At 31.1% G+C, this 25,391-nt stretch overlaps 1 protein-coding gene across 3 annotated transcripts in view; it reads left to right on the top strand.

Annotated features, from left to right (window-relative positions):
• The first annotated feature begins 1,108 nt into the window (after window positions 1–1,108).
• LOC143228665 (SUN domain-containing ossification factor-like) overlaps window positions 1,109–25,391 on the top strand; it is a 44,663-nt gene continuing 20,380 nt past the window's right edge. For 2 of the 3 annotated variants that reach the window (XM_076459908.1, XM_076459910.1), the window contains exons 1-8: window positions 1,109–1,320; window positions 5,822–5,948; window positions 9,275–9,376; window positions 10,758–10,891; window positions 19,814–19,924; window positions 23,639–23,841; window positions 24,142–24,368; window positions 24,892–25,065. In XM_076459908.1, the coding sequence (XP_076316023.1) occupies window positions 1,259–1,320; window positions 5,822–5,948; window positions 9,275–9,376; window positions 10,758–10,891; window positions 19,814–19,924; window positions 23,639–23,841; window positions 24,142–24,368; window positions 24,892–25,065 (1,140 nt within the window). In that variant the 5' untranslated portion in view covers window positions 1,109–1,258. The remainder of the gene's footprint in view (window positions 1,321–5,821; window positions 5,949–9,274; window positions 9,377–10,757; window positions 10,892–19,813; window positions 19,925–23,638; window positions 23,842–24,141; window positions 24,369–24,891; window positions 25,066–25,391) is intronic. The other variant, XM_076459909.1, reaches the window with a different exon arrangement.

Here is a 25,391-nt window from a genome sequence, read left to right as displayed (position 1 = left end):
CTGAAGACACACACGTTTTGTATTAAATTTAAAAGTTATAATATGAAAACTATAACAAACGGGAAATTATTACGAGGTCGGTCTCAAAGATCGATCTCTTATTGAGAAAGTTATACACAGTTTCGTGTATCCGTTTAACTTTAAAACAAGTCCAGTCTAGCAGGTTTGCACATAGGCCCTTTAGTTCATCAATTACATTTGAGATACTTACTAAATCAGAACCAAAACTAACTTGTGACTGGTTTATAATAAATGTTGTGCTTTGCCAGTCCTATCACGTGTATTTCTCTACTTTTTGATGACAAGAAACCCACTTGAAGTAAAAACGTATTCTCGAGACGGCTGATATGGGTATTAAAACTTTAATTAAAGTAAAGCACAGAAGAGCTTTTTGACATTTTTAGGACATCTTCAGGTTAATAAAGAGAGTTTTCTCAGTTGCAACATGTTTCTTCACTTCGTGATGACTTGAAACCTACTTGAAGTAAAAATGTATTCTCAAGACGAGTGGTATGGATATTAAAAGTTTAATTAAAATAAAATTTTAATATCCATACCACTCGTCTTGAGAATACATTATTTCTCTACTTGTTACTTCTGATCAAAGTTTTATCACTCGTTTTTGTGAATGTTTTTCCGTTTGACTGACATCATAAACGTTTATACTTTTTTCTGTACTAGAAACACGTCTGTTTAATGGCAAAAAGATAAGACATTGTTTTCTACTTTTTAATATTACTGCTTCCAATGTATTTCATTATACTATAGTTCTGTTCAGCGCCATTCACGTCTCTTATCGCACTTTATTTGGTTTCTATTATACATTTGAAACGAAACACTTTCTTTTTGCAAACAACATCCATAATTCAAATTTTATTCCGCTAAAGATAATGCTTCAATATGTACATAACCTTTTGTTCTATTTTAAAATGGCCTGCGAATATTCTCTACTACACTTTGTTTGTAGATATGTTACTAATGCTCATTTTGTAGTTACTCCTATGGAAAAAATGAAAAATGTAGGTTTTGTCACTTTATTTACAATTTAAAAATGAATACCAAGCATAATGACATCTCGAGGTGGAAGGATGTATATAGAAATATTTTTTTCGAGATGTCGCTAGTACCCTCTATCGTAAGATACACGTCAGTTTATTTTTGAATTTTTAAGTTTTTAATTTATAAAACTGTAGTTATTATTTAATTTTAAAACTGATTACAAGTTAGAAACAAATAATGTCAAAAAAAGAACTCGAAGATGATGAAACTGTTTAAAGTTCCGCAGGTTCTCTTATATCTTGTTGTCGAGTTGCTTTTGCAGTAAGTAGCCTGAAATTAAAGTTAATGAATAACGAAGTTATTGTAAACACTAGTAATGCAGTAGTCAAATATTTTCGACTGAACTACTTCAAGAATTTAAGTTCTAAGAACTTTTACTGAGCGTGGTGTACCTATAAGTAAACCTTTACAAAAAACAAACAAACACTCAGATTTCTATCAGAGCTGTTATGAGAAGAAAGTGTTTTATTGTGGTCATTTTATTTTTATGTTTAGTATTAACTACTCAGTCAAGCTAATGAGAACGACATTGCACCTTACTGTAAATAAAGTTAATTTACACAGGGGTAGATAGGTGAACACTTGGTGCTTTATTTAATGTAACTGCTAAATCTGATGCAGGTGAGGGTGAGATGATATAGGTCTGAGTGTTAAACAAAACTGTCATATTTTATCAACAATACTAGGTTTACTTGTAGTTTTTACTATCTGGTGTTATGGACATTAGTACTCTTTTGTACTAGATGTAGTCTAGTAATTAGTGTGTTTTGATTATGAACTCAACAGTTTAGAGAATGTGATGGACCAATACGTTCCCTTGTTGTCCCCACAAATTGTTATTCGTTATCCATTATGACAAAAAACATTCATAATCCATTTCTTATCCATAAACTAAAACAAAATGGTGATAGTTTTATGTAAGGAAAACAAACTAATTTTAGTTTAACTTATTATCTTGTAAAAAGAGACGTTCATCTTTTATTAATTCGTTGTACCTGACTTTTAACTGACAAATAAATTAATTGTGTTTCTCTCATGACAACAGAAACATGGAGTTTAATACATATGACATTAATACACAGGTTAAACTGTGCCCGTGAAATATGTAAAACTGTATGTTGATATGACAATAATACAGAGGTTAAACTGTGTCACTTAACGATGTAAAACTGTATGTTGATATGACAATAATACAGAGGTTAAACTGTGTCACTTAACGATGTAAAACTGTATGTTAATATGACAATAATACAGAGGTAAAACTGTGTCACTGAAAGATGTAAAACTCTTATGTTGATATAGCAGTTATATTACTTGTACCCATACCAAACATCTTATCTCCAAATGGACTTTTTAAAAGACCATATTATTAGCATATGAAAGTCTCTGGTAGTTATATTTACCAAATCAATTAACAAATCAGTCATATCTCTCCTGTGTTTGTATTCAAAGTTTCAAGTTTTTTTTAATGATTCTATACACTATACATCCCAGCAGGTTTTAAAAGATATTTTATTAAAAAGTTTAGGTTTTAAGCTTTCCTGTATTTATATGTTATGAGACATTGGTCAACTAGAATTTCTCAAGCAGGGAAGTCACCCTTCAACCAGTTGATGGATTTCCACCTGTGGAAACATTCATATTCAAACTCCTACGATATTTGAAGATCTTGCAAAAACAGTCTGACACCAAACACAAACTTTGGTTAAAATAGGGTTGTCATGTGGAGGTTTATTACTTTTGAGCAATAACTTTTTGGTTTCTCATTATGGGTTGACCATCTCAGTGTGCAAAAGTTTGTAGTTGTGGTTGGAAGGAAATATTCCATGTAGCTACTCCTGTTTGCCAACTTTATTATTATACTGTGTACAAGGTAAGTTAGTATAGACACTTTGTCCTGTTTACAAACCACAGATATAATTATACCGTGTACAAGGTAAGTTAGTATAGACACTTTGTTCTGTTTGTCAACGTAGATACTATTATACTGTGTACAAGGTAAGTTAGTATAGACACTTTGTTCTGTTTGTCAACGTAGAGACTATTATACTGTGTACAAGGTAAGTTAGTATAGACACTTTGTTCTGTTTGTCAATGTAGATACTATTATACTGTGTACAAGGTAAGTTAGTATAGATACTTTGTCCTGTTTGTCAACGTAGATATTATTATACTGTGTACAAGGTAAATAAACAGTACAATAAACAGTAATACTGGATGAAACTATAGATATACATACTAGAGGCTCTAGAGGTTATGTAAAAACATGTAAACTGTATACTAATAACAGTAAACTAATACTGGATGAAACTATAGATATACATACTGGAGGCTCTAGAGGTTATGTAAATACATGTAATCTGTATACTAATAACAGTAAACTAATACTGTATGAAACTATAGATATACATACTGGAGGCTCTAGAGGTTATGTAAATACATGTAAACTGTATACTAATAACAGTAAACTAATACTGTATGAAACTATAGATATACATACTGGAGGCTCTAGAGGTTATGTAAATACATGTCAACTCTATACTAATAACAGTAAACTAATACTGGATGAAACTATAGATATATATACTGGAGACTCTAGAGGTTATGTAAAATATGTAAACTGTATACTAATAACAGTAAACTAATACTGGATAAAACTATAGATATACATACTGGAGGCTCTAGAGGTTATGTAAAAACATGTAAACTGTATACTAATAACAGTAAACTAATACTGGATGAAACTATAGATATATATATTGGAGGCTCTAGAGGTTGTGTGAATACATGTAAACTGTATACTAATAACAGTAAACTAATACTGGATGAAACTATAGATATACATACTGGAGGTTCTAAAGGTTATGTAAATACATGTAAACTATATTTTGAAGATGAACATTATATTACACTTCCAATGTCAGAATAACTTCAAACAACTTTGTGATTACCTAATTTTTGTTTCTTATGTACTAAAAACTTGTACTGTCTACTGAACATTTGCCAAATTCTGCAAAGATAAACCTCATAAATTCTGGATTGTTGTAAACGTTTCTTCCTTAGTACACATTGGTCCAGTGGACTGATTCCTTTTATGTTTACTTAACATGTAATAGAAGTGGAACTGGTGTGGTGATATTTTTATATTGTTTCATGTGTAGTATAAATACAGGTAAAATGGTTTGTAGTTTGAGTTTTGTAATTAGCAATGCAGATTCATAAATTACAAAAATAAGTTTAAATTTTCAGATAAAAAATGTTTTGGGTTCTTGGTATGATTTGTTTTCTTTCTTCACATTGAAGTAGATAATCGGATAATAGAGTGTTATGTAACTTTTGATTAACTGTTTTATTGTTTAGTTGAAATATGTTGGAATGAGCATTTATATCTGTTTCAACAAGCCTGACAATCCGAACCACAAGTTAGTCTCATGTCTGAGCAGTCCACTAAAAATGAAGCCCTCGAAAACCGAAACTCCTCCTTTATAATTTATGCCTACATCTTTGCCATGCAGTTTACTCCGACAAAGTCCTTTGTAAGTGAAGCTCCCACCCAGACACTTGAGCTTTGTGACGTTCACATCTTCCACTCCATAGGCCAGACTCTCTGACTGTATCCCCTCCTCGTTGACCAGCATCTTTCAACAGTTAAGCCCGTTTCAATCCTTTCATTCTCTGAAATTAAGCAACAATACTGTGGATTGAAACATCTAGGATCCCTGTTTTCTGTCACCTTTTGTCCAGTGATAATGACAATAAAAGTCTAACCCACCTTAATGCCTGTCAGAAACCTTGCACCAATGACGTGTATACCATAAAATGTTAGTTCTATGGTCACTGCCTTCATCCAGAAAAGTCACATAGTGCACTATCTGACAGTTATTGGCAGCAGTTAGTGAAAGTGGGTTTTCTCCCATTTCTCCCCACATCCAATTCTAGACATTGGATCTGTAGGTCCCCCTCCAGCCTGAAGAATCATAAGTCCCTCATTGGCCATTGATTTAGTTCTGCCCATCCTTACTTTCTAGGCCCTTGCTTGCTGCTAATTCACTGTTTATTTATCTTTTTTTTTTTTTTTTCTTCCATCATGCCTCTTAAACCTCCCAAGTTCTCCCAGAATCTGAGCAGGGCAAAGAGAGAGCAATTTCTGAACACACCCCAGTTATATTTGTCCCCAAATAATTTTGAACTGAAGTAAATGCAATGGAATGTGATCCCCACTGATGGCAAGATTTGGATTTACCGTATAGCTACAAGAAAACGTTTCTCTCTGCTGCAACATATGGGAATATCTCCGTGTACTTAAACAATCACCAAACGTACATGTCTTCTGGCATTTATGTTCTATATCATGATATCAGGATGTTTATGTGCCTCATTACAAAACTGCCAATATTTTCAAGAATACATATATAATCGATATAAAGACAACTTCTCTGTTATATGAATAATTTGTTTTTTTATTTTATAGTGATTTTAGGCTCTTATGGACTTGTTTTACCTTTATTTATGACATTTACTGACGAACAATTTCCTTGTAATTTTTATTAGTTTTTTATTTAAAATATTTTTTACTATTAAATACAGTTTTCAATGAATATTACTGTCACATAGAAAATACAACTTATTAAAAAGTAATACAATGAGTCAAATTCATAGTTTTATCTTTGTGTGGATAACTGACATTTTGGAAATCAGTATGATAAGTAACTGTGCAGTGAAAGGGTTAAACCTATGTTCTTTATGATTGTAACTCTTATAGGGAATGGTGTGTCTATGGTAATAGAGAAGTACTTCAGGCTGGTGTCATAGCTGACGACGGAGTCCAACACACAGACCAGTTATCAGTACATCAAGGCAATGAAGGACCAGATGATACTTCAGAAAAGGTATGAATTATGATGAAGGTTGTATTGTACTCTGTCTATAAATACTAGTGAACCAACCAGATGACATTTCAGAAAAGGTATGAATTATGGTGAAGGTTGTATTGTACTCTGTCTGTAAATACTAGTGAACCAACCAGATGACATTTCAGAAAAGGTATGAATTATGATGAAGGTTGTATTGTACTCTGTCTATAAATACTAGTGAACCAACCAGATGACACTTCAGAAAAGGTATAAATTATGATGAAGGTTGTATTGTACTCTGTCTATAAATACTAGTGAACCAACCAGATGACACTTCAGAAAAGGTATAAATTATGATGAAGGTTGTATTGTACTCTCTCTATAAATACTAGTGAACCAACCAGATGACACTTCAGAAAAGGTATAAATTATGATGAAGGTTGTATTGTACTCTGTCTATAAATACCGGTGAACCAACCAGATGACATTTCAGAAAAGGTATGAATTATGGTGAAGGTTGTATTGTACTCTGTCTGTAAATACTAGTGAACCAACCAGATGACATTTCAGAAAAGGTATGAATTATGGTGAAGGTTGTATTGTACTCTGTCTATAAATACTAGTGAACCAACCAGATGACACTTCAGAAAAGGTATGAATTATGGTGAAGGTTGTATTGTACTCTGTCTATAAATACTAGTGAACCAACCAGATGACATTTCAGAAAAGGTATGAATTATGGTGAAGGTTGTATTTTGTCTGGGCTGTATCAGGCTGCTCTGTCATGAGAACAAGAGAGGGTTGTTTGGTACGACAAGACATGATTACAATAAATATTGTTTTCCTTTCTCATCTAACTTAGATAATACAACACATACTACAAAACCTGAGACATCTTTGTTTAAATTAAATTCTTTAGTGAAATTAAGCTAACTGAAGATTGGAGTTTCAATAACTTCTTTTGTCTGTCCAGTGAAAATCTGTCATAGTAAATTGTGTTAAAGGTTTGGCTAACATTGCAAAATGTGGAATGACTCTTCTGTAAAAGTCTACAAATGCTAGAAATGCACAGATATCTTTTACCATTTTTGATATTGGATAAATTTCATATACTTGTTTGGATCAAGTTTTACACTTTCTGCACTTACCACATAGTCTTATGGACCACTTTGGGTCCTGAGATATCATTGTTTATATGGTTTGGCAACATAATCCATTCAAACTCATTTGGATAAACTTCAAGTTTCTTGGTCCAGCTATTAGAGTGGACATGTCTTTGTTTAGTAATTGGTGCCTGAGGGCTTTAAATCAAGTAATGTAAAAGTTTACTTGGTTATATAGTTTCTTGTTTTGTATGGTCTTGAATAAATATCTTTCCAACTAAATGGTATCAGATAACACTACATCTCTCAACATAACTGTTTAAATTTACATATTCGTCTAGTTAAAATCACTTTATGTGAGAATCACCTTCATACAATCATCCTTAGAAAATCATCTTCATATAACCACTTTCATACAATCATCCTCATATAATTACCTTCATATAATCATCCTCATATAATTACCTTCATGCAATCATCCTCATATAATCACCTTCATACAATCATCCTCATATAACCACCTTCATACAATCATCCTCACATAATTACCTTCATACAATTATCCTCATATAATCAAGTGGTAATTTAGCTCGTCAAGAAGAAAACTGTAACACTTGTTTGATATTTTGCGACATGGCCATCAGCTCAAAAACTGTAGTCGGCCTGTGAGGAAGTACATGTGAAGTACTTCATTGTTTTATGGTGCTTCACTATGAAGGTAATGGTTATGGTGAAGGTTATATTGTATTCTGTCTCTATGGAGGTAATGATTTTCGTGAAGGTTATTTTGTATTCTGTCTCGATGAAGGTAATGATTTTGGTGAAGGTTATTTTGTATTCTGTCTCGATGAAGGTAATGATTTTGGTGAAGGTTATTTTGTATTCTGTCTCGATGAAAGTAATGATTTTGGTGAAGGTTATATTGTATTCTGTCTCTATGGAGGTAATGATTTTCGTGAAGGTTATTTTGTATTCTGTCTCAATGAAGGTAATGATTTTGGTGAAGGTTATTTTGTATTCTGTCTCGATGAAGGTAATGATTTTGGTGAAGGTTATATTGTATTCTGTCTCGATGAAGGTAATGATTTTGGTGAAGGTTATGTTGTTTCTGTCTCTACAAAACTAATGATTTTAATGAAGGTTGTATTCTATTCTGTGTCTACAACTTAAGACTAAATAAACTTGGGATTTCTGGCTTGGTTTTCAGTGAAGAGTTGTTGTTGAACTGTTTCAGGTATAGAAATGGAAACAGAATATATACATATGAATATTCCTTTACTAATTTTCAAATTTCCCTTTATTTACTATGATAGCCATCTTTTGTTGGATTCTTTGGCTAAGGACAATTATTTTGGGTAAAACTTTTGACACAAGTGTTTTAAAGCTGATCTGAATGTTTCCTACAAGGTAAATCAAATGCTCAGTACTGGACGATGAACTTACCTTTTATTAATTATCAGTAATCTCTATTAATTAGATAAACTATTAATTAATGACAACTAATATTACTGTGAAAATAAGATGAAAATTGGTTTATGTAAAACATTTACCAATAATTAAGTGAATCGTTAGCCAGTTTATTTATGTATGTTGTTTGATAGTCTAAATATAAAATTAATATTCAATAAATTAGGATTTGAGTTATCAGAATAATTTGGTATTGCATACAATATTCACTGAACTTATCCAGGCTTATCTGATTTCATGGCAATATGATTCTGGTGAATATAACATTGTTATGTCTACAACTATTGTAACGTAAAAAGTAATGTATTTTTAAAAAAAGAACCAAATATTAACAAATTTAAAATGGAAGAAGTTATTAGTTGAACATCACAGTCCTTCATAAAGGTGTATTTGAGATTGATATAAAAATATAATTGACAAATAAACTGTTTGTATGTGAAACTCCTCCCTGGTGTTAAATATGAACATTATAAAACTTTTTCTTTTTGAATAACACAAAGTAAATTAGAAAATATGGACACCAAAATATTTCTTGAGTTAAAACAGTAGAAATAGACGTAGAATTCTAAATTGTTGCACAAGAGAAACTAATAAACCAGTGAAGAACCTGAGATGAACTGGAAATACAACCAGTTGCATTCTTTCATCTTCATAGTAATACTCTGTACTAAAGATATTCAACTTCTGTTTATGAAAACAAACATTAATTTCAGTCATTTGTCAGACATCAAAGTTTGTGACAAAACTTGCAATAAAAGATTTAAAACACACTAACTGAAGCTCTTTCTTTAGAGTTTTAGCTCCAAACATAAAGTCATAACTCCAGTGGCTGATGGTAAAGTGAAGGAGTTAGAAGTTCATACTTCAGAAATGGAAAATGAAGATATTAACCAAGTAAGACTCAGCTTGATGGAGTTATTATTTTAAACCATTTCATTGAATATAGTTAGTTCTTACATGTTACGTTACATTGTCCTCAACATGTCTTGCAAACTGAGTTTAGTCCTTCTCACCATGATACTGACAGTAATCTTTACATTGTTCTCAAGGTGTCTTACAAACTGAGTTTAGTCCTTCTGACTATGATACTGACATTAAGCTTTACTTTGTCCTCAACATGTCTTACAAACTGAGTTTGGTCCTTCTCACTGTGATACTGACATTAAGCTTTACATTGTCCTCAAGGTGTCTTACAAACTGAGTTTAGTCCTTCTCACTATGATACTGACATTAAGCTTTATATTGTCCTCAACATATCTTACAAACTGAGTTTAGTCCTTCTGACTATGATACTGACATAAAGCTTCACATTGTTGTCAAGGTGTCTTACAAACTGAGTTTAATCCTTCTGACTATGATACTGACAGTAATCTTTACATTGTTGTCAAGGTGTCTTACAAATTGAGTTTAGTCCTTCTCACTATGATACTGACATTAAGCTTTACATTGTTGTCAAGGTGTCTTACAAACTGAGTTTAGTCCTTCTCACTATTATACTGACAGTAAGCTTTACATTGTTCTCAACAAGTGGTACAAACTGAGTTTAGTCCTTCTCACTATGATATTGACAGTAATCTTTACTTTGTCCTCAACATGTCTTACAAACTGAGTTTAGTCCTTCTGACTATGATACTGACATTAAGCTTTACATTGTTGTCAAGGTGTCTTACAAACTGAGTTCAGTCCTTCTCACTATGATACTGACAGTAATCTTTACATTGTTGTCAAGGTGTCTTACAAACTGAGTTTAGTCCTTCTCACTGTGATACTGACATTAAGCTTTACATTGTTCCCAAGGTGTCTTACAAACTGAGTTTAGTCCTTCTCACTATGATACTGACAGTAATCTTTTCATTGTTCTCAAGGTGTCTTACAAACTGAGTTTAGTCCTTCTCACTATGATACTCACAGTAAGCTTTACATTGTTCTCAAGGTGTCTTACAAACTGAGTTTAGTCCTTCTCACTATGATACTGACATTAAGCTTTACATTGTTGTCAAGGTGTCTTACAAACTGAGTTTAGTCCTTCTCACTGTGATACTGACAGTAATATTTGCATGGTTCTCAAGGTGTTTTTCCCACCGTTTCTGAGATCATAGTTAACATGCAGTTACTAGTGAGTACAAATGTTATTCTGTACAGTATGGTTTATACACAGAAAGAGAAATGTTTTGTATTGTTTGCATAAGAAAACTGTGTTCTGATATTTTAAATGAACATTTAATTAATGAATTAAATATGTTTTATTTTGACATGACTCATTATTTGATTTCAGCAGTTTTTATCTTCAGAAATGAGTGGAGAAAGATCTGTTTCACCTGTAGTGCCTTCTGTGTACATAGATCCAGCCATTCATGAACAAGGAAAGACAGGTGTTGAAGACAATTCAAAATTATCAGTAGGAACAAGGTAGCCTCAGTACTCGTATATACTACTGTAGAAATAACGAAACTATTGTTATATTTAATATTGTATTCCGTTCTTCAGTGGAAGTGTTTCATATGGTGATGTGTTTGATATGGGGTTGTTGATATGGTGTTGTTGATGTGTTTCATTTGGTGTTGATATATGGTATTAATCATGGTATGTTGAGTGGTTATATTGTTAGAGGGATTGATAAACTAGATATATGGTATTAATCATGGTATGTTGAGTGGTTATATTGTTAGAGGGATTGATAAACTAGATATATGGTATTAATGGTGCTATGTTGAGTGGTTATATTGTTAGAGGGATTGATAAACTAGATATATGGTATTAATGGTGCTATGTTGAGTGGTTATATTGTTAGAGGGATTGATAAACTAGATATATGGTATTAATGGTGCTATGTTGAGTGGTTATATTGTTAGAGGGATTGATAAACTAGATATATGGTATTAATGGTGCTATGTTGAGTGGTTATATTGTTAGAGGATTGATAAACTAGATATATGGTATTAATGGTGCTATGTTGAGTGGTTATATTGTTAGAGGATTGATAAACTAGATATATGGTATTAATGGTGCTATGTGGTGGAGTGGTTATATTGTTAGAGGATTGATAAACTAGATATATGGTATTAATGGTGCTATGTTGAGTGGTTATATTGTTAGAGGATTGATAAACTAGATATATGGTATTAATGGTGCTATGTTGAGTGGTTATATTGTTAGAGGATTGATAAACTAGATATATGGTATTAATGGTGCTATGTTGAGTGGTTATATTGTTAGAGGATTGATAAACTAGATATATGGTATTAATGGTGCTATGTTGAGTGGTTATATTGTTAGAGGGATTGATAAACTAGATATATGGTATTAATCATGGTATGTTGAGTGGTTATATTGTTAGAGGGATTCATAAACTAGATATATGGTATTAATGATTGTATGTTGAATGGTTTATATTGTTAGAGGGATTGATAAACTAGATATATGGTATTAATCATGGTATGTTGAATGGTTATATTGTCACAAGGATTGATAAACTAGATATATGGTATTAATCATGGAATGTTGAATAGTTTATATTGTTAGAGGGGTTGATAAACTAGATGTATGGTATTAATGATGGTATGTTGAGTTGTTATATTGTTAGAGGGATTGATAAACTAGATATATGGTATTAATGATGGTATGTTGAATAGTTATATTGTTAGAGGGATTGATAAACTAGATATATGGTATTAATCATGGTATGTTGAATGGTTATATTGTTAGAGGGATTGATAAACTAGATATATGGTATTAATCATGGTATGTTGAATGGTTATATTGTTAGAGGGATTGATAAACTAGATATATGGTATTAATGATGGTATGTTGAATGGTTTATATTGTTAGAGGGATTGATAAACTAGATATATGGTATTAATCATGGAATGTTGAGTTGTTATATTGTTAGAGGGATTGATAAACTAGATATATGGTATTAATCATGGAATGTTGAGTGGTTATATTGTTAGAGGGAAGGATAAACTAGATATATGGTATTAATCATGGTATGTTGAGTGGTTATATTGTTACATAGATTGATAAACTAGACATATGGTATTAATCATGGAATGTTGAGTGGTTATATTGTTAGAGGGAAGGATAAACTAGATATATGGTATTAATCATGGTATGTTGAGTGGTTATATTGTTACATAGATTGATAAACTAGACATATGGTATTAATCATGGAATGTTGAGTGGTTATATTGTTAGAGGGATTGATAAACTAGATATATGGTATTAATCATGGAATGTTGAGTGGTTATATTGTTAGAGGGATTGATAAACTAGATATATGGTATTAATCATGGTATGTTGAGTGGTTATATTGTTACATAGATTGATAAACTAGACATATGGTATTAATCATGGAATGTTGAGTGGTTATATTGTTAGAGGGATTGATAAACTAGACATATGGTATTAATCATGGAATGTTGAGTGGTTATATTGTTAGAGGGATTGATAAACTAGATATATGGTATTAATCATGGTATGTTGAGTGGTTATATTGTTAGAGGGATTGATAAACTAGATATATGGTATTAATCATGGAATGTTGAGTGGTTATATTGTTACATAGATTGATAAACTAGATATATGGTATTAATCATGGTATGTTGAGTGGTTATATTGTTACATAGATTGATAAACTAGACATATGGTATTAATCATGGAATGTTGAGTGGTTATATTGTTAGAGGGATTGATAAACTAGATATATGGTATTAATCATGGAATGTTGAGTGGTTATATTGTTAGAGGGATTGATAAACTAGATATATGGTATTAATCATGGAATGTTGAGTGGTTATATTGTTAGAGGGATTGATAAACTAGATATATGGTATTAATAATGGTATGTTGAGTGGTTATATTGTTAGAGGGATTGATAAACTAGACATATGGTATTAATCATGGTATGTTGAGTGGTTATATTGTTAGAGGGATTGATAAACTAGATATATGGTATTAATCATGGTATGTTGAGTGGTTATATTGTTAGAGGATTGATAAACTAGATATATGGTATTAATCATGGTATGTTGAGTGGTTATATTGTTAGAGGATTGATAAACTAGATATATGGTATTAATCATGGAATGTTGAGTGGTTATATTGTTAGAGGATTGATAAACTAGATATATGGTATTAATCATTGAATGTTGAGTGGTTATATTGTTAGAGGGATTGATAAACTAGATATATGGTATTAATAATGGTATGTTGAGTGGTTATATTGTTGGAGGGATTGATAAACCAGACATATGGTATTAATCATGGTATGTTGAGTGGTTATATTGTTAGAGGATTGATAAACTAGATATATGGTATTAATCATGGTATGTTGAGTGGTTATATTGTTAGAGGGATTGATAAACTAGATATATGGTATTAATAATGGTATGTTGAGTGGTTATATTGTTAGAGGGATTGATAAACTAGACATATGGTATTAATCATGGTATGTTGAGTGGTTATATTGTTAGAGGATTGATAAACTAGATATATGGTATTAATGGTGCTATGTTGAGTGGTTATATTGTTAGAGGAATTGATAAACTGGATATATGGTATTAATCATGGTATGTTGAGTAGTTATATTGTTACAAAGATTGATAAACTAGATATATGGTATTAATCATGGTATGTTGAGTGGTTATATTGTTAGAGGGATTGATAAACTAGATACATGGTATTAATCATGGTATGTTGAGTGGTTATATTGTTAGAGGGATTGGTAAACTAGATATATGGAATAAATCATGGTATGTTGAGTGGTTATATTGTTAGAGGGATTGATAAACTAGATATATGGTATTAATCATGGTATGTTGAATGGTTTATATTGTTAGAGGGATTGATAAACTAGATATATGGTATTAATGATGGTATGTTGAATGGTTATATTGTTAGAGGGATTGATAAACTAGATATATGGTATTAATCATGGTATGTTGAGTGGTTATATTGTTAGAGGGATTGATAAACTAGATATATGGTATTAATGGTGCTATGTTGAGTGGTTATATTGTTAGAGGGATTGATAAACTAGATATATGGTATTAATGGTGCTATGTGGAGTGGTTATATTGTTAGAGGGATTGATAAACTAGATATATGGTATTAATGGTGCTATGTTGAGTGGTTATATTGTTAGAGGGATTGATAAACTAGATATATGGTATTAATGGTGCTATGTTGAGTGGTTATATTGTTAGAGGGATTGATAAACTAGATATATGGTATTAATGGTGCTATGTTGAGTGGTTATATTGTTAGAGGATTGATAAACTAGATATATGGTATTAATGGTGCTATGTTGAGTGGTTATATTGTTAGAGGGATTGATAAACTAGATATATGGTATTAATGGTGCTATGTTGAGTGGTTATATTGTTAGAGGGATTGATAAACTAGATATATGGTATTAATCATGGTATGTTGAGTGGTTATATTGTTAGAGGGATTCATAAACTAGATATATGGTATTAATGATTGTATGTTGAATGGTTTATATTGTTAGAGGGATTGATAAACTAGATATATGGTATTAATCATGGTATGTTGAATGGTTATATTGTCACAAGGATTGATAAACTAGATATATGGTATTAATCATGGAATGTTGAATAGTTTATATTGTTAGAGGGGTTGATAAACTAGATGTATGGTATTAATGATGGTATGTTGAGTTGTTATATTGTTAGAGGGATTGATAAACTAGATATATGGTATTAATGATGGTATGTTGAATAGTTATATTGTTAGAGGGATTGATAAACTAGATATATGGTATTAATCATGGTATGTTGAATGGTTATATTGTTAGAGGGATTGATAAACTAGATATATGGTATTAATCATGGTATGTTGAATGGTTATATTGTTAGAGGGATTGATAAACTAGATATATGGTATTAATGATGGTATGTTGAATGGTTTATATTGTTAGAGGGATTGATAAACTAGATATATGGTATTAATCATGGAATGTTGAGTTGTTATATTGTTAGAGGGATTGATAAACTAGATATATGGTATTAATCATGGAATGTTGAGTGGTTATATTGTTAGAGGGAAGGATAAACTAGATATATGGTATTAATCATGGTATGTTGAGTGGTTATATTGTTACATAGATTGATAAACTAGACATATGGTATTAATCATGGAATGTTGAGTGGTTATATTGTTAGAGGGAAGGATAAACTAGATATATGGTATTAATCATGGTATGTTGAGTGGTTATATTGTTACATAGATTGATAAACTAGACATATGGTATTAATCATGGAATGTTGAGTGGTTATATTGTTAGAGGGATTGATAAACTAGATATATGGTATTAATCATGGAATGTTGAGTGGTTATATTGTTAGAGGGATTGATAAACTAGATATATGGTATTAATCATGGTATGTTGAGTGGTTATATTGTTACATAGATTGATAAACTAGACATATGGTATTAATCATGGAATGTTGAGTGGTTATATTGTTAGAGGGATTGATAAACCAGACATATGGTATTAATCATGGAATGTTGAGTGGTTATATTGTTAGAGGATTGATAAACTAGATATATGGTATTAATCATGGTATGTTGAGTGGTTATATTGTTAGAGGGATTGATAAACTAGATATATGGTATTAATCATGGAATGTTGAGTGGTTATATTGTTACATAGATTGATAAACTAGATATATGGTATTAATCATGGTATGTTGAGTGGTTATATTGTTACATAGATTGATAAACTAGACATATGGTATTAATCATGGAATGTTGAGTGGTTATATTGTTAGAGGGATTGATAAACTAGATATATGGTATTAATCATGGAATGTTGAGTGGTTATATTGTTAGAGGGATTGATAAACTAGATATATGGTATTAATCATGGAATGTTGAGTGGTTATATTGTTAGAGGATTGATAAACCAGATATATGGTATTAATAATGGTATGTTGAGTGGTTATATTGTTAGAGGATTGATAAACTAGACATATGGTATTAATCATGGTATGTTGAGTGGTTATATTGTTAGAGGATTGATAAACTAGATATATGGTATTAATCATGGTATGTTGAGTGGTTATATTGTTAGAGGGATTGATAAACTAGATATATGGTATTAATCATGGTATGTTGAGTGGTTATATTGTTAGAGGGATTGATAAACTAGATATATGGTATTAATCATGGAATGTTGAGTGGTTATATTGTTAGAGGGATTGATAAACTAGATATATGGTATTAATAATTGAATGTTGAGTGGTTGTTAGAGGGATTGATAAACTAGATATATGGTATTAATAATGGTATGTTGAGTGGTTATATTGTTGGAGGGATTGATAAACTAGACATATGGTATTAATCATGGTATGTTGAGTGGTTATATTGTTAGAGGGATTGATAAACTAGATATATGGTATTAATCATGGTATGTTGAGTGGTTATATTGTTAGAGGGATTGATAAACTAGATATATGGTATTAATAATGGTATGTTGAGTGGTTATATTGTTAGAGGGATTGATAAACTAGACATATGGTATTAATCATGGTATGTTGAGTGGTTATATTGTTAGAGGGATTGATAAACTAGATATATGGTATTAATGGTGCTATGTTGAGTGGTTATATTGTTAGAGGGATTGATAAACTGGATATATGGTATTAATCATGGTATGTTGAGTAGTTATATTGTTACAAAGATTGATAAACTAGATATATGGTATTAATCATGGTATGTTGAGTGGTTATATTGTTAGAGGGATTGATAAACTAGATACATGGTATTAATCATGGTATGTTGAGTGGTTATATTGTTAGAGGGATTGGTAAACTAGATATATGGAATAAATCATGGTATGTTGAGTGGTTATATTGTTAGAGGGATTGATAAACTAGATATATGGTATTAATCATGGTATGTTGAATGGTTTATATTGTTAGAGGGATTGATAAACTAGATATATGGTATTAATGATGGTATGTTGAATGGTTATATTGTTAGAGGGATTGATAAACTAGATATATGGTATTAATCATGGTATGTTGAGTGGTTATATTGTTAGAGGGATTGATAAACTAGATATATGGTATTAATCATGGTATGTTGAATGGTTATGTTGTTAGAGGGATTGATAAACTAGATATATGGTATTAATCATGGTATGTTGAATGGTTATGTTGTTATAGGGATTGATAAACTAGACATATGGTATTAATGATGGTATGTTGAGTGTTTATATTGTTAGAGGGATTGATAAACTAGATATATGGTATTAATCATGGTATGTTGAATGGTTATGTTGTTAGAGGGATTGATAAACTAGATATATGGTATTAATGGTGCTATGTTGAGTGGTTATATTGTTAGAGGGATTGATAAACTAGATATATGGTATTAATGATGGTATGTTGAGTGGTTATATTGTTAGAGGGATTGATAAACTAGATATATGGTATTAATGATGGTATGTTGAATGGTTTATATTGTTAGAGGGATTGATAAATTAGATATATGGTATTAATGATGGTATGTTGAATGGTTTATATTGTTAGAGGGATTGATAAACTAGATATATGGTATTAATCATGGTATGTTGAGTGGTTATATTGTTAGAGGGATTGATAAACTAGATATATGGTATTAATGATTGTATGTTGAATGGTTTATATTGTTAGAGGGATTGATAAACTAGATATATGGTATTAATCATGGTATGTTGAATGGTTATATTGTCACAAGGATTGATAAACTAGATATATGGTATTAATCATGGAATGTTGAATAGTTTATATTGTTAGAGGGGTTGATAAACTAGATGTATGGTATTAATGATGGTATGTTGAGTTGTTATATTGTTAGAGGGATTGATAAACTAGATATATGGTATTAATGATGGTATGTTGAATAGTTATATTGTTAGAGGGATTGATAAACTAGATATATGGTATTAATCATGGTATGTTGAATGGTTATATTGTTAGAGGGATTGATAAACGAGATATATGGTATTAATCATGGTATGTTGAATGGTTATATTGTTAGAGGGATTGATAAACTAGATATATGGTATTAATGATGGTATGTTGAATGGTTTATATTGTTAGAGGGATTGATAAACTAGATATATGGTATTAATCGTGGTATGTTCAGTGGTTATATTGTTAGAGGGATTGATAAACTAGATATATGATATTAATGATGGTATGTTGAATGGTTATATTGTCACAAGGATTGATAAACTAGATATATGGTATTAATCATGGAATGTTGAATAGTTTATATTGTTAGAGGGGTTGATAAACTAGATGTATGGTATTAATGATGGTATGTTGAGTTGTTATATTGTTAGAGGGATTGATAAACTAGATATATGGTATTAATGATGGTATGTTGAATAGTTATATTGTTAGAGGGATTGATAAACTAGATATATGGAATTAATCATGGAATGTTGAATAGTTTATATTGTTAGAGGTATTGATAAACTATATATATGGTATTAATCATGGTATGTTGAGTGGTTATATTGTTAGAGGGATTGATAAACTAGATATATGATATTAATGATGGTATGTTGAATGGTTATATTGTCACAAGGATTGATAAACTAGATATATGGTATTAATCATGGAATGTTGAATAGTTTATATTGTTAGAGGGGTTGATAAACTAGATGTATGGTATTAATGATGGTATGTTGAGTTGTTATATTGTTAGAGGGATTGATAAACTAGATATATGGTATTAATGATGGTATGTTGAATAGTTATATTGTTAGAGGGATTGATAAACTAGATATATGGAATTAATCATGGAATGTTGAATAGTTTATATTGTTAGAGGTATTGATAAACTATATATATGGTATTAATCATGGTATGTTGAGTGGTTATATTGTTAGAGGGATTGATAAACTAGATATATGGTATTAATGATGGTATGTTGAGTGGTTATATTGTTAGAGGGATTGATAAACTAGATATATGGTATTAATTATGGTATGTTGAGTGGTTATATTGTTAGAGGGATTGATAAACTAGATATATGGTATTAATGATGGTATGTTGAGTGGTTATATTGTTACATAGATTGATAAACTAGATATATGGTATTAATGATGGTATGTTGAATGGTTTATAATATTAAATGGATTGACATAATAGATATTTGGTATTAATGTTGGTATGTTGAATGGTTTATAATATTAAATGGATTGACATAATAGATATTTGGTATTAATGTTGGTATGTTGAATGGTTTTCATTTTGTTACAAGGTTTGATAAATTTTGAAATATGGTTAAACTTAAAACTGTTTGTAATTGTTTCAGTGGAGAAATACAAGAAAATATTATAGAACATGAAAACAATTCAAGTCAGTTTTCTAGTGCAAAAACAACAGTAGTTTCTATCGGAAAAGAAAAACGGAAACTACACTATAGGTATGTAATGTGTTTGTATAAAGGAACTTATATACTACAAAGAAAGACATTGGTATCAGGGGTGTAAACTACACTATAGGTATGTAATGTGTTTGTATAAAGTAAATTATATACAAGAGAGAAAGACATTGGTACCAGGGGTGTAAACTACAGTACACCAGACAAGTAAATAGTTACTAGGAATGTAAACTACACTACACCAGACAAGTAAATAGTTACTAGGAATGTAAACTACACTACACCAGACAAGTAAATAGTTACTAGGAATGTAAACTACACTACACCAGACAAGTAAATAGTTACTAGGAATGTAAACTACACTACACCAGACAAGTAAATAGTTACTAGGAATGTAAACTACACTACACCAGACAAGTAAATAGTTACTAGGAATGTAAACTACACTACACCAGACAAGTAAATAGTTACTAGGAATGTAAACTACACTACACCAGACAAGTAAATAGTTACTAGGAATGTAAACTACACTACACCAGACAAGTAAATAGTTACTAGGAATGTAAACTACACTACACCAGACAAGTAAATAGTTACTAGGAATGTAAACTACACTACACCAGACAAGTAAATAGTTACTAGGAATGTAAACTACACTACACCAGACAAGTAAATAGTTACTAGTAATGTAAACTACACTACACCAGACAAGTAAATAGTTACTAGGAATGTAAACTACACTACACCAGACAAGTAAATAGTTACTAGGAATGTAAACTACACTACACCAGACAAGTAAATAGTTACTAGGAATGTAAACTACACTACACCAGACAAGTAAATAGTTACTAGTAATGTAAACTACACTACACCAGACAAGTAAATAGTTACTAGTAATGTAAACTACACTACACCAGACAAGTAAATAGTTACTAGTAATGTAAACTACACTACACCAGACAAGTAAATAGTTACTAGTAATGTAAACTACACTACACCAGACAAGTAAATAGTTACTAGGAATGTAAACTACACTACACCAGACAAGTAAATAGTTACTAGGAATGTAAACTACACTACACCAGACAAGTAAATAGTTACTAGTAATGTAAACTACACTACACCAGACAAGTAAATAGTTACTAGTAATGTAAACTACACTACACCAGACAAGTAAATAGTTACTAGTAATGTAAACTACACTACACCAGACAAGTAAATAGTTACTAGTAATGTAAACTACACTACACCGGACAAGTAAATAGTTACTAGGAATGTAAACTACACTACACCAGACAAGTAAATAGTTACTAGGAATGTAAACTACACTACACCAGACAAGTAAATAGTTACTAGTAATGTAAACTACACTACACCAGACAAGTAAATAGTTACTAGTAATGTAAACTACACTACACCAGACAAGTAAATAGTTACTAGTAATGTAAACTATACTACACCAGACAAGTAAATAGTTACTAGTAATGTAAACTACACTACACCAGACAAGTAAATAGTTACTAGGAATGTAAACTACACTACACCAGACAAGTAAATAGTTACTAGGAATGTAAACTACACTACACCAGACAAGTAAATAGTTACTAGTAATGTAAACTACACTACACCAGACAAGTAAATAGTTACTAGTAATGTAAACTATACTACACCAGACAAGTAAATAGTTACTAGTAATGTAAACTACACTACACCAGACAAGTAAATAGTTACTAGTAATGTAAACTATACTACACCAGACAAGTAAATAGTTACTAGGAATGTAAACTACACTACACCAGACAAGTAAATAGTTACTAGGAATGTAAACTACACTACACCAGACAAGTAAATAATTACTAGTAATGTAAACTACACTACACCAGACAAGTAAATAGTTACTAGTAATGTAAATACACTACACCAGACAAGTACATTGGTACTAGGAATGTAAACTAAATTACACCAGACAAGTAAATAGTTACTAGTAATGTAAACTACACTACACCAGACAAGTACATTAGTACTAGTAATGTAACCTACACTACACCAGACAACTAAATAGTTACTAGTAATGTAAACTACACTACACCAGACAAGTACATTGGTACTAGGAATGTAAACTACACTACAACAGACAAGTAAATAATTACTAGTAACGTAAACTACACTACACCAGACAAGTAAATAGTTACTAGTAATGTAAACTACACTACACCAGACAAGTAAATAGTTACTAGTAATGTAAACTACACTACACCAGACAAGTAAATAGTTACTAGTAATGTAAACTACACTACACCAGACAAGTAAATAGTTACTAGGAATGTAAACTACACTACACCAGACAAGTAAATAGTTACTAGTAATGTAAACTACACTACACCAGACAAGTAAATAGTTACTAGTAATGTAAACTATACTACACCAGACAAGTAAATAGTTACTAGTAATGTAAACTACACTACACCAGACAACAAAATAGTTACTAGTAATGTAAACTATACTACACCAGACAAGTAAATAGTTACTAGTAATGTAAACTATACTACACCAGACAAGTAAATAGTTACTAGTAATGTAAACTACACTACACCAGACAAGTAAATAGTTACTGGGAATGTAAACTACACTATACCAGACAAGTACATTGGTACTAGGAATGTAAACTAAATTACACGAGACAAGTAAATAGTTACTAGTAATGTAAATACACTACACCAGACAAGTACATTGGTACTAGGAATGTAAACTAAATTACACCAGACAAGTAAATAGTTACTAGTAATGTAAACTACACTACACCAGACAAGTACATTAGTACTAGTAATGTAACCTACACTACACCAGACAAGTAAATAGTTACTAGTAATGTAAACTACACTACACCAGACAAGTACATTAGTACTAGTAATGTAACCTACACTACATCAGACAACTAAATAGTTACTAGTAATGTAAACTACACTACACCAGACAAGTACATTAGTACTAGTAATGTAACCTACACTACACCAGACAACTAAATAGTTACTAGTAATGTAAACTACACTACACCAGACAAGTACATTGGTACTAGTAATGTGAACTAAAGTACAACAGACAAGTACATTGGTACTAGTAATGTAAACTACACTACACCAGACAAGTACATTAGTACTAGTAATGTAACCTACACTACACCAGACAACTAAATAGTTACTAGTAATGTAAACTACACTACATCAGACAAGTACATTGGTACTAGGAATGTAAACTACACCACAATAGAGAAATCGTTTTTCCAATTGTGCAGAAGTAAAGATGTTGTTAGATGAACATGTAAAACTTCATATTTTATGAAACTCCACAAAAAGTTTGTCTTTTTTAAATATTCGTGGTTTGAGTGGAAATGTTTAAAATTCAATTTCTGCACTATTTGTGTCCATGGTAGATAATAGAAATAATATCTCGCATATTTCTGGGATTTATTACAACATTAACTGAGAAAGAATATAATTTGTGTATGAAACTTGCACATTTATTAAACACTGTGCCTAATTTTGCTTTAGGTGTGGGTACTTGTTAAATGGTTAAAAAGTAGTGTCTTTACTGTTAAAGGTTGGATAGAAAGTAAAGTAAACAACTGAAGTTGTGGTTGCTACAGTCATTCCAGTTTTAAAGATCTCTGTTTGATATCTAGCAGTAACTGGAACTTATATATAAGTTATTATTTGTGAGAATGTAATGTTAACACGGAATTTAATATAATTTTTGTAGTGTGAGTGAAGAAGAAAACTTGCAGGAAAATATTTCTAAGACATATGAGAAGAACACTGATGAGGAAAGTTCAGGTGACGTCGATTCTGACAAGGATGAAAGGTCACAGCTTGACGGAGTTACGGAGACAGAACAAGAGCCAGATGTTATGCCTTCTTTTGATGAATGGAAGAGAATGATGTTAGCAGAACAAGAGAGAGGAGGTATTGGTTTGTTGATAGGAAATAAACCAGGCTTTTGATAATAATTATAGTTTTCTTAGACTGCTGAGAGAAATGACTGTAGTGGTTTTTTTTAGTCGTATTAATAGTATGTTAGAAAGACTCAAATGTTAGAAATGTTTTATCATCTGTGATGTTTGTAAATATTAGAAATTTTGTTGTTATTTAAAACTAAGAAGATATTTTCATTATATGCACACAAAGATAGCAGTTAAATATTTCAACAATTACAATGATATTAGGCATGTCCAATGCATTGACTACTATTTCTTGTGTTCCTAGGCATGGAATCTTCACAAGACATGGTTCCAGGTAAAAAACTTGCTGACCACAAGAGAAAACAAAATTATGCATCATATGAATGTGGATCCAAAGTTGTAGGGGCCAATCCTGAAGCAGAAGGAAAGGGCCGAATCTTGAATGACATGACAGATGAATACATGTTAAACCCATGCAATGTAAAGATATGGTTTGTGATAGAGCTGTGTGAATCTATTCAAGTTAACCAGGTTAGTGACAGATCTGTAATAAAGATTAAATGTGTGGTTGGTGTGTGAGTTTATTCAAGTTAACCAGGTTAATGTTAGATCTGTAATGAAAATTTGATTTGTGGTATTTCTGTCTACGTTCTTTAAGCTAATTAGATTAGTCCTAACTCTTTAACAGTGATCTATCATATGAAGGTTTTGTGTACGTGTTGGGGTATACCAAAGACCTCATTTGCTTTTGTTGTGGGTTATACCAGAGATCTCCTTTGTTTAGTGTTGTACTATACCAGTGATCTCATTTATCTAGTGTTGGGCTATATTGGAGACCTCACTTGTTTAGTGTTGGACTATACCAGTGACCTCATTTATCTAGTATTAAGCTATATCAGAGAATGCATTTATTTAGTGTTGGGCTACATCAGAAAACTTGTTTGGTAAAGGTTGATCTATACCAGAGAGCTTTTTTGTGTTAGAACTGTTATAGCTCAACAAGGCATATCTCAGACATGTAATAGGTTATAGAACTGTGTAATTTTCTTCACAGATTGAACTGGCCAATTTTGAGTTATTCTCATCCATGCCTAAAGAATTTTCTGTGTACTGGAGTGACAGATATCCTACTAGAGACTGGACATTGGTTGGAAACTATGAAGCTGAAAATAGGCGAGTTCTACAAAGTTTTCCTCTCCAACAGACTGGATATGGAAAGTTTATTAAGGTAGGATAGAGATGTAATAAAAGTAACAAGCCTTATATATTGAAACATATGTCTAATATCGATAAAAGTTAATGCACTATACTACACAGTCAGTATAGGACAGAACATTGCTGTCATAAGAAAAGGATGTGGAATTTCTTATGTCATTCCAAACTTGTGTTCTAGTCATACTTATCACCTGCTGACAAGGTAGTTGACTTCAGATTTGCCTATCTAATCATTGGTCTTGCATGATTTAGTATTTTATACCTGATTTAAATACCCTTGGTATTATTTAATTTCCAAATTTCTCCGTCAACATGAATATACCCTCTATCCCAGTACTA

Source organism: Tachypleus tridentatus, chromosome 10 (assembly GCF_004210375.1).
Source record: "Tachypleus tridentatus isolate NWPU-2018 chromosome 10, ASM421037v1, whole genome shotgun sequence".
In the NCBI taxonomy this organism is placed as follows: domain Eukaryota; kingdom Metazoa; phylum Arthropoda; class Merostomata; order Xiphosura; family Limulidae; genus Tachypleus; species Tachypleus tridentatus.
This window is presented reverse-complemented; position numbering and strand designations above follow the sequence as displayed.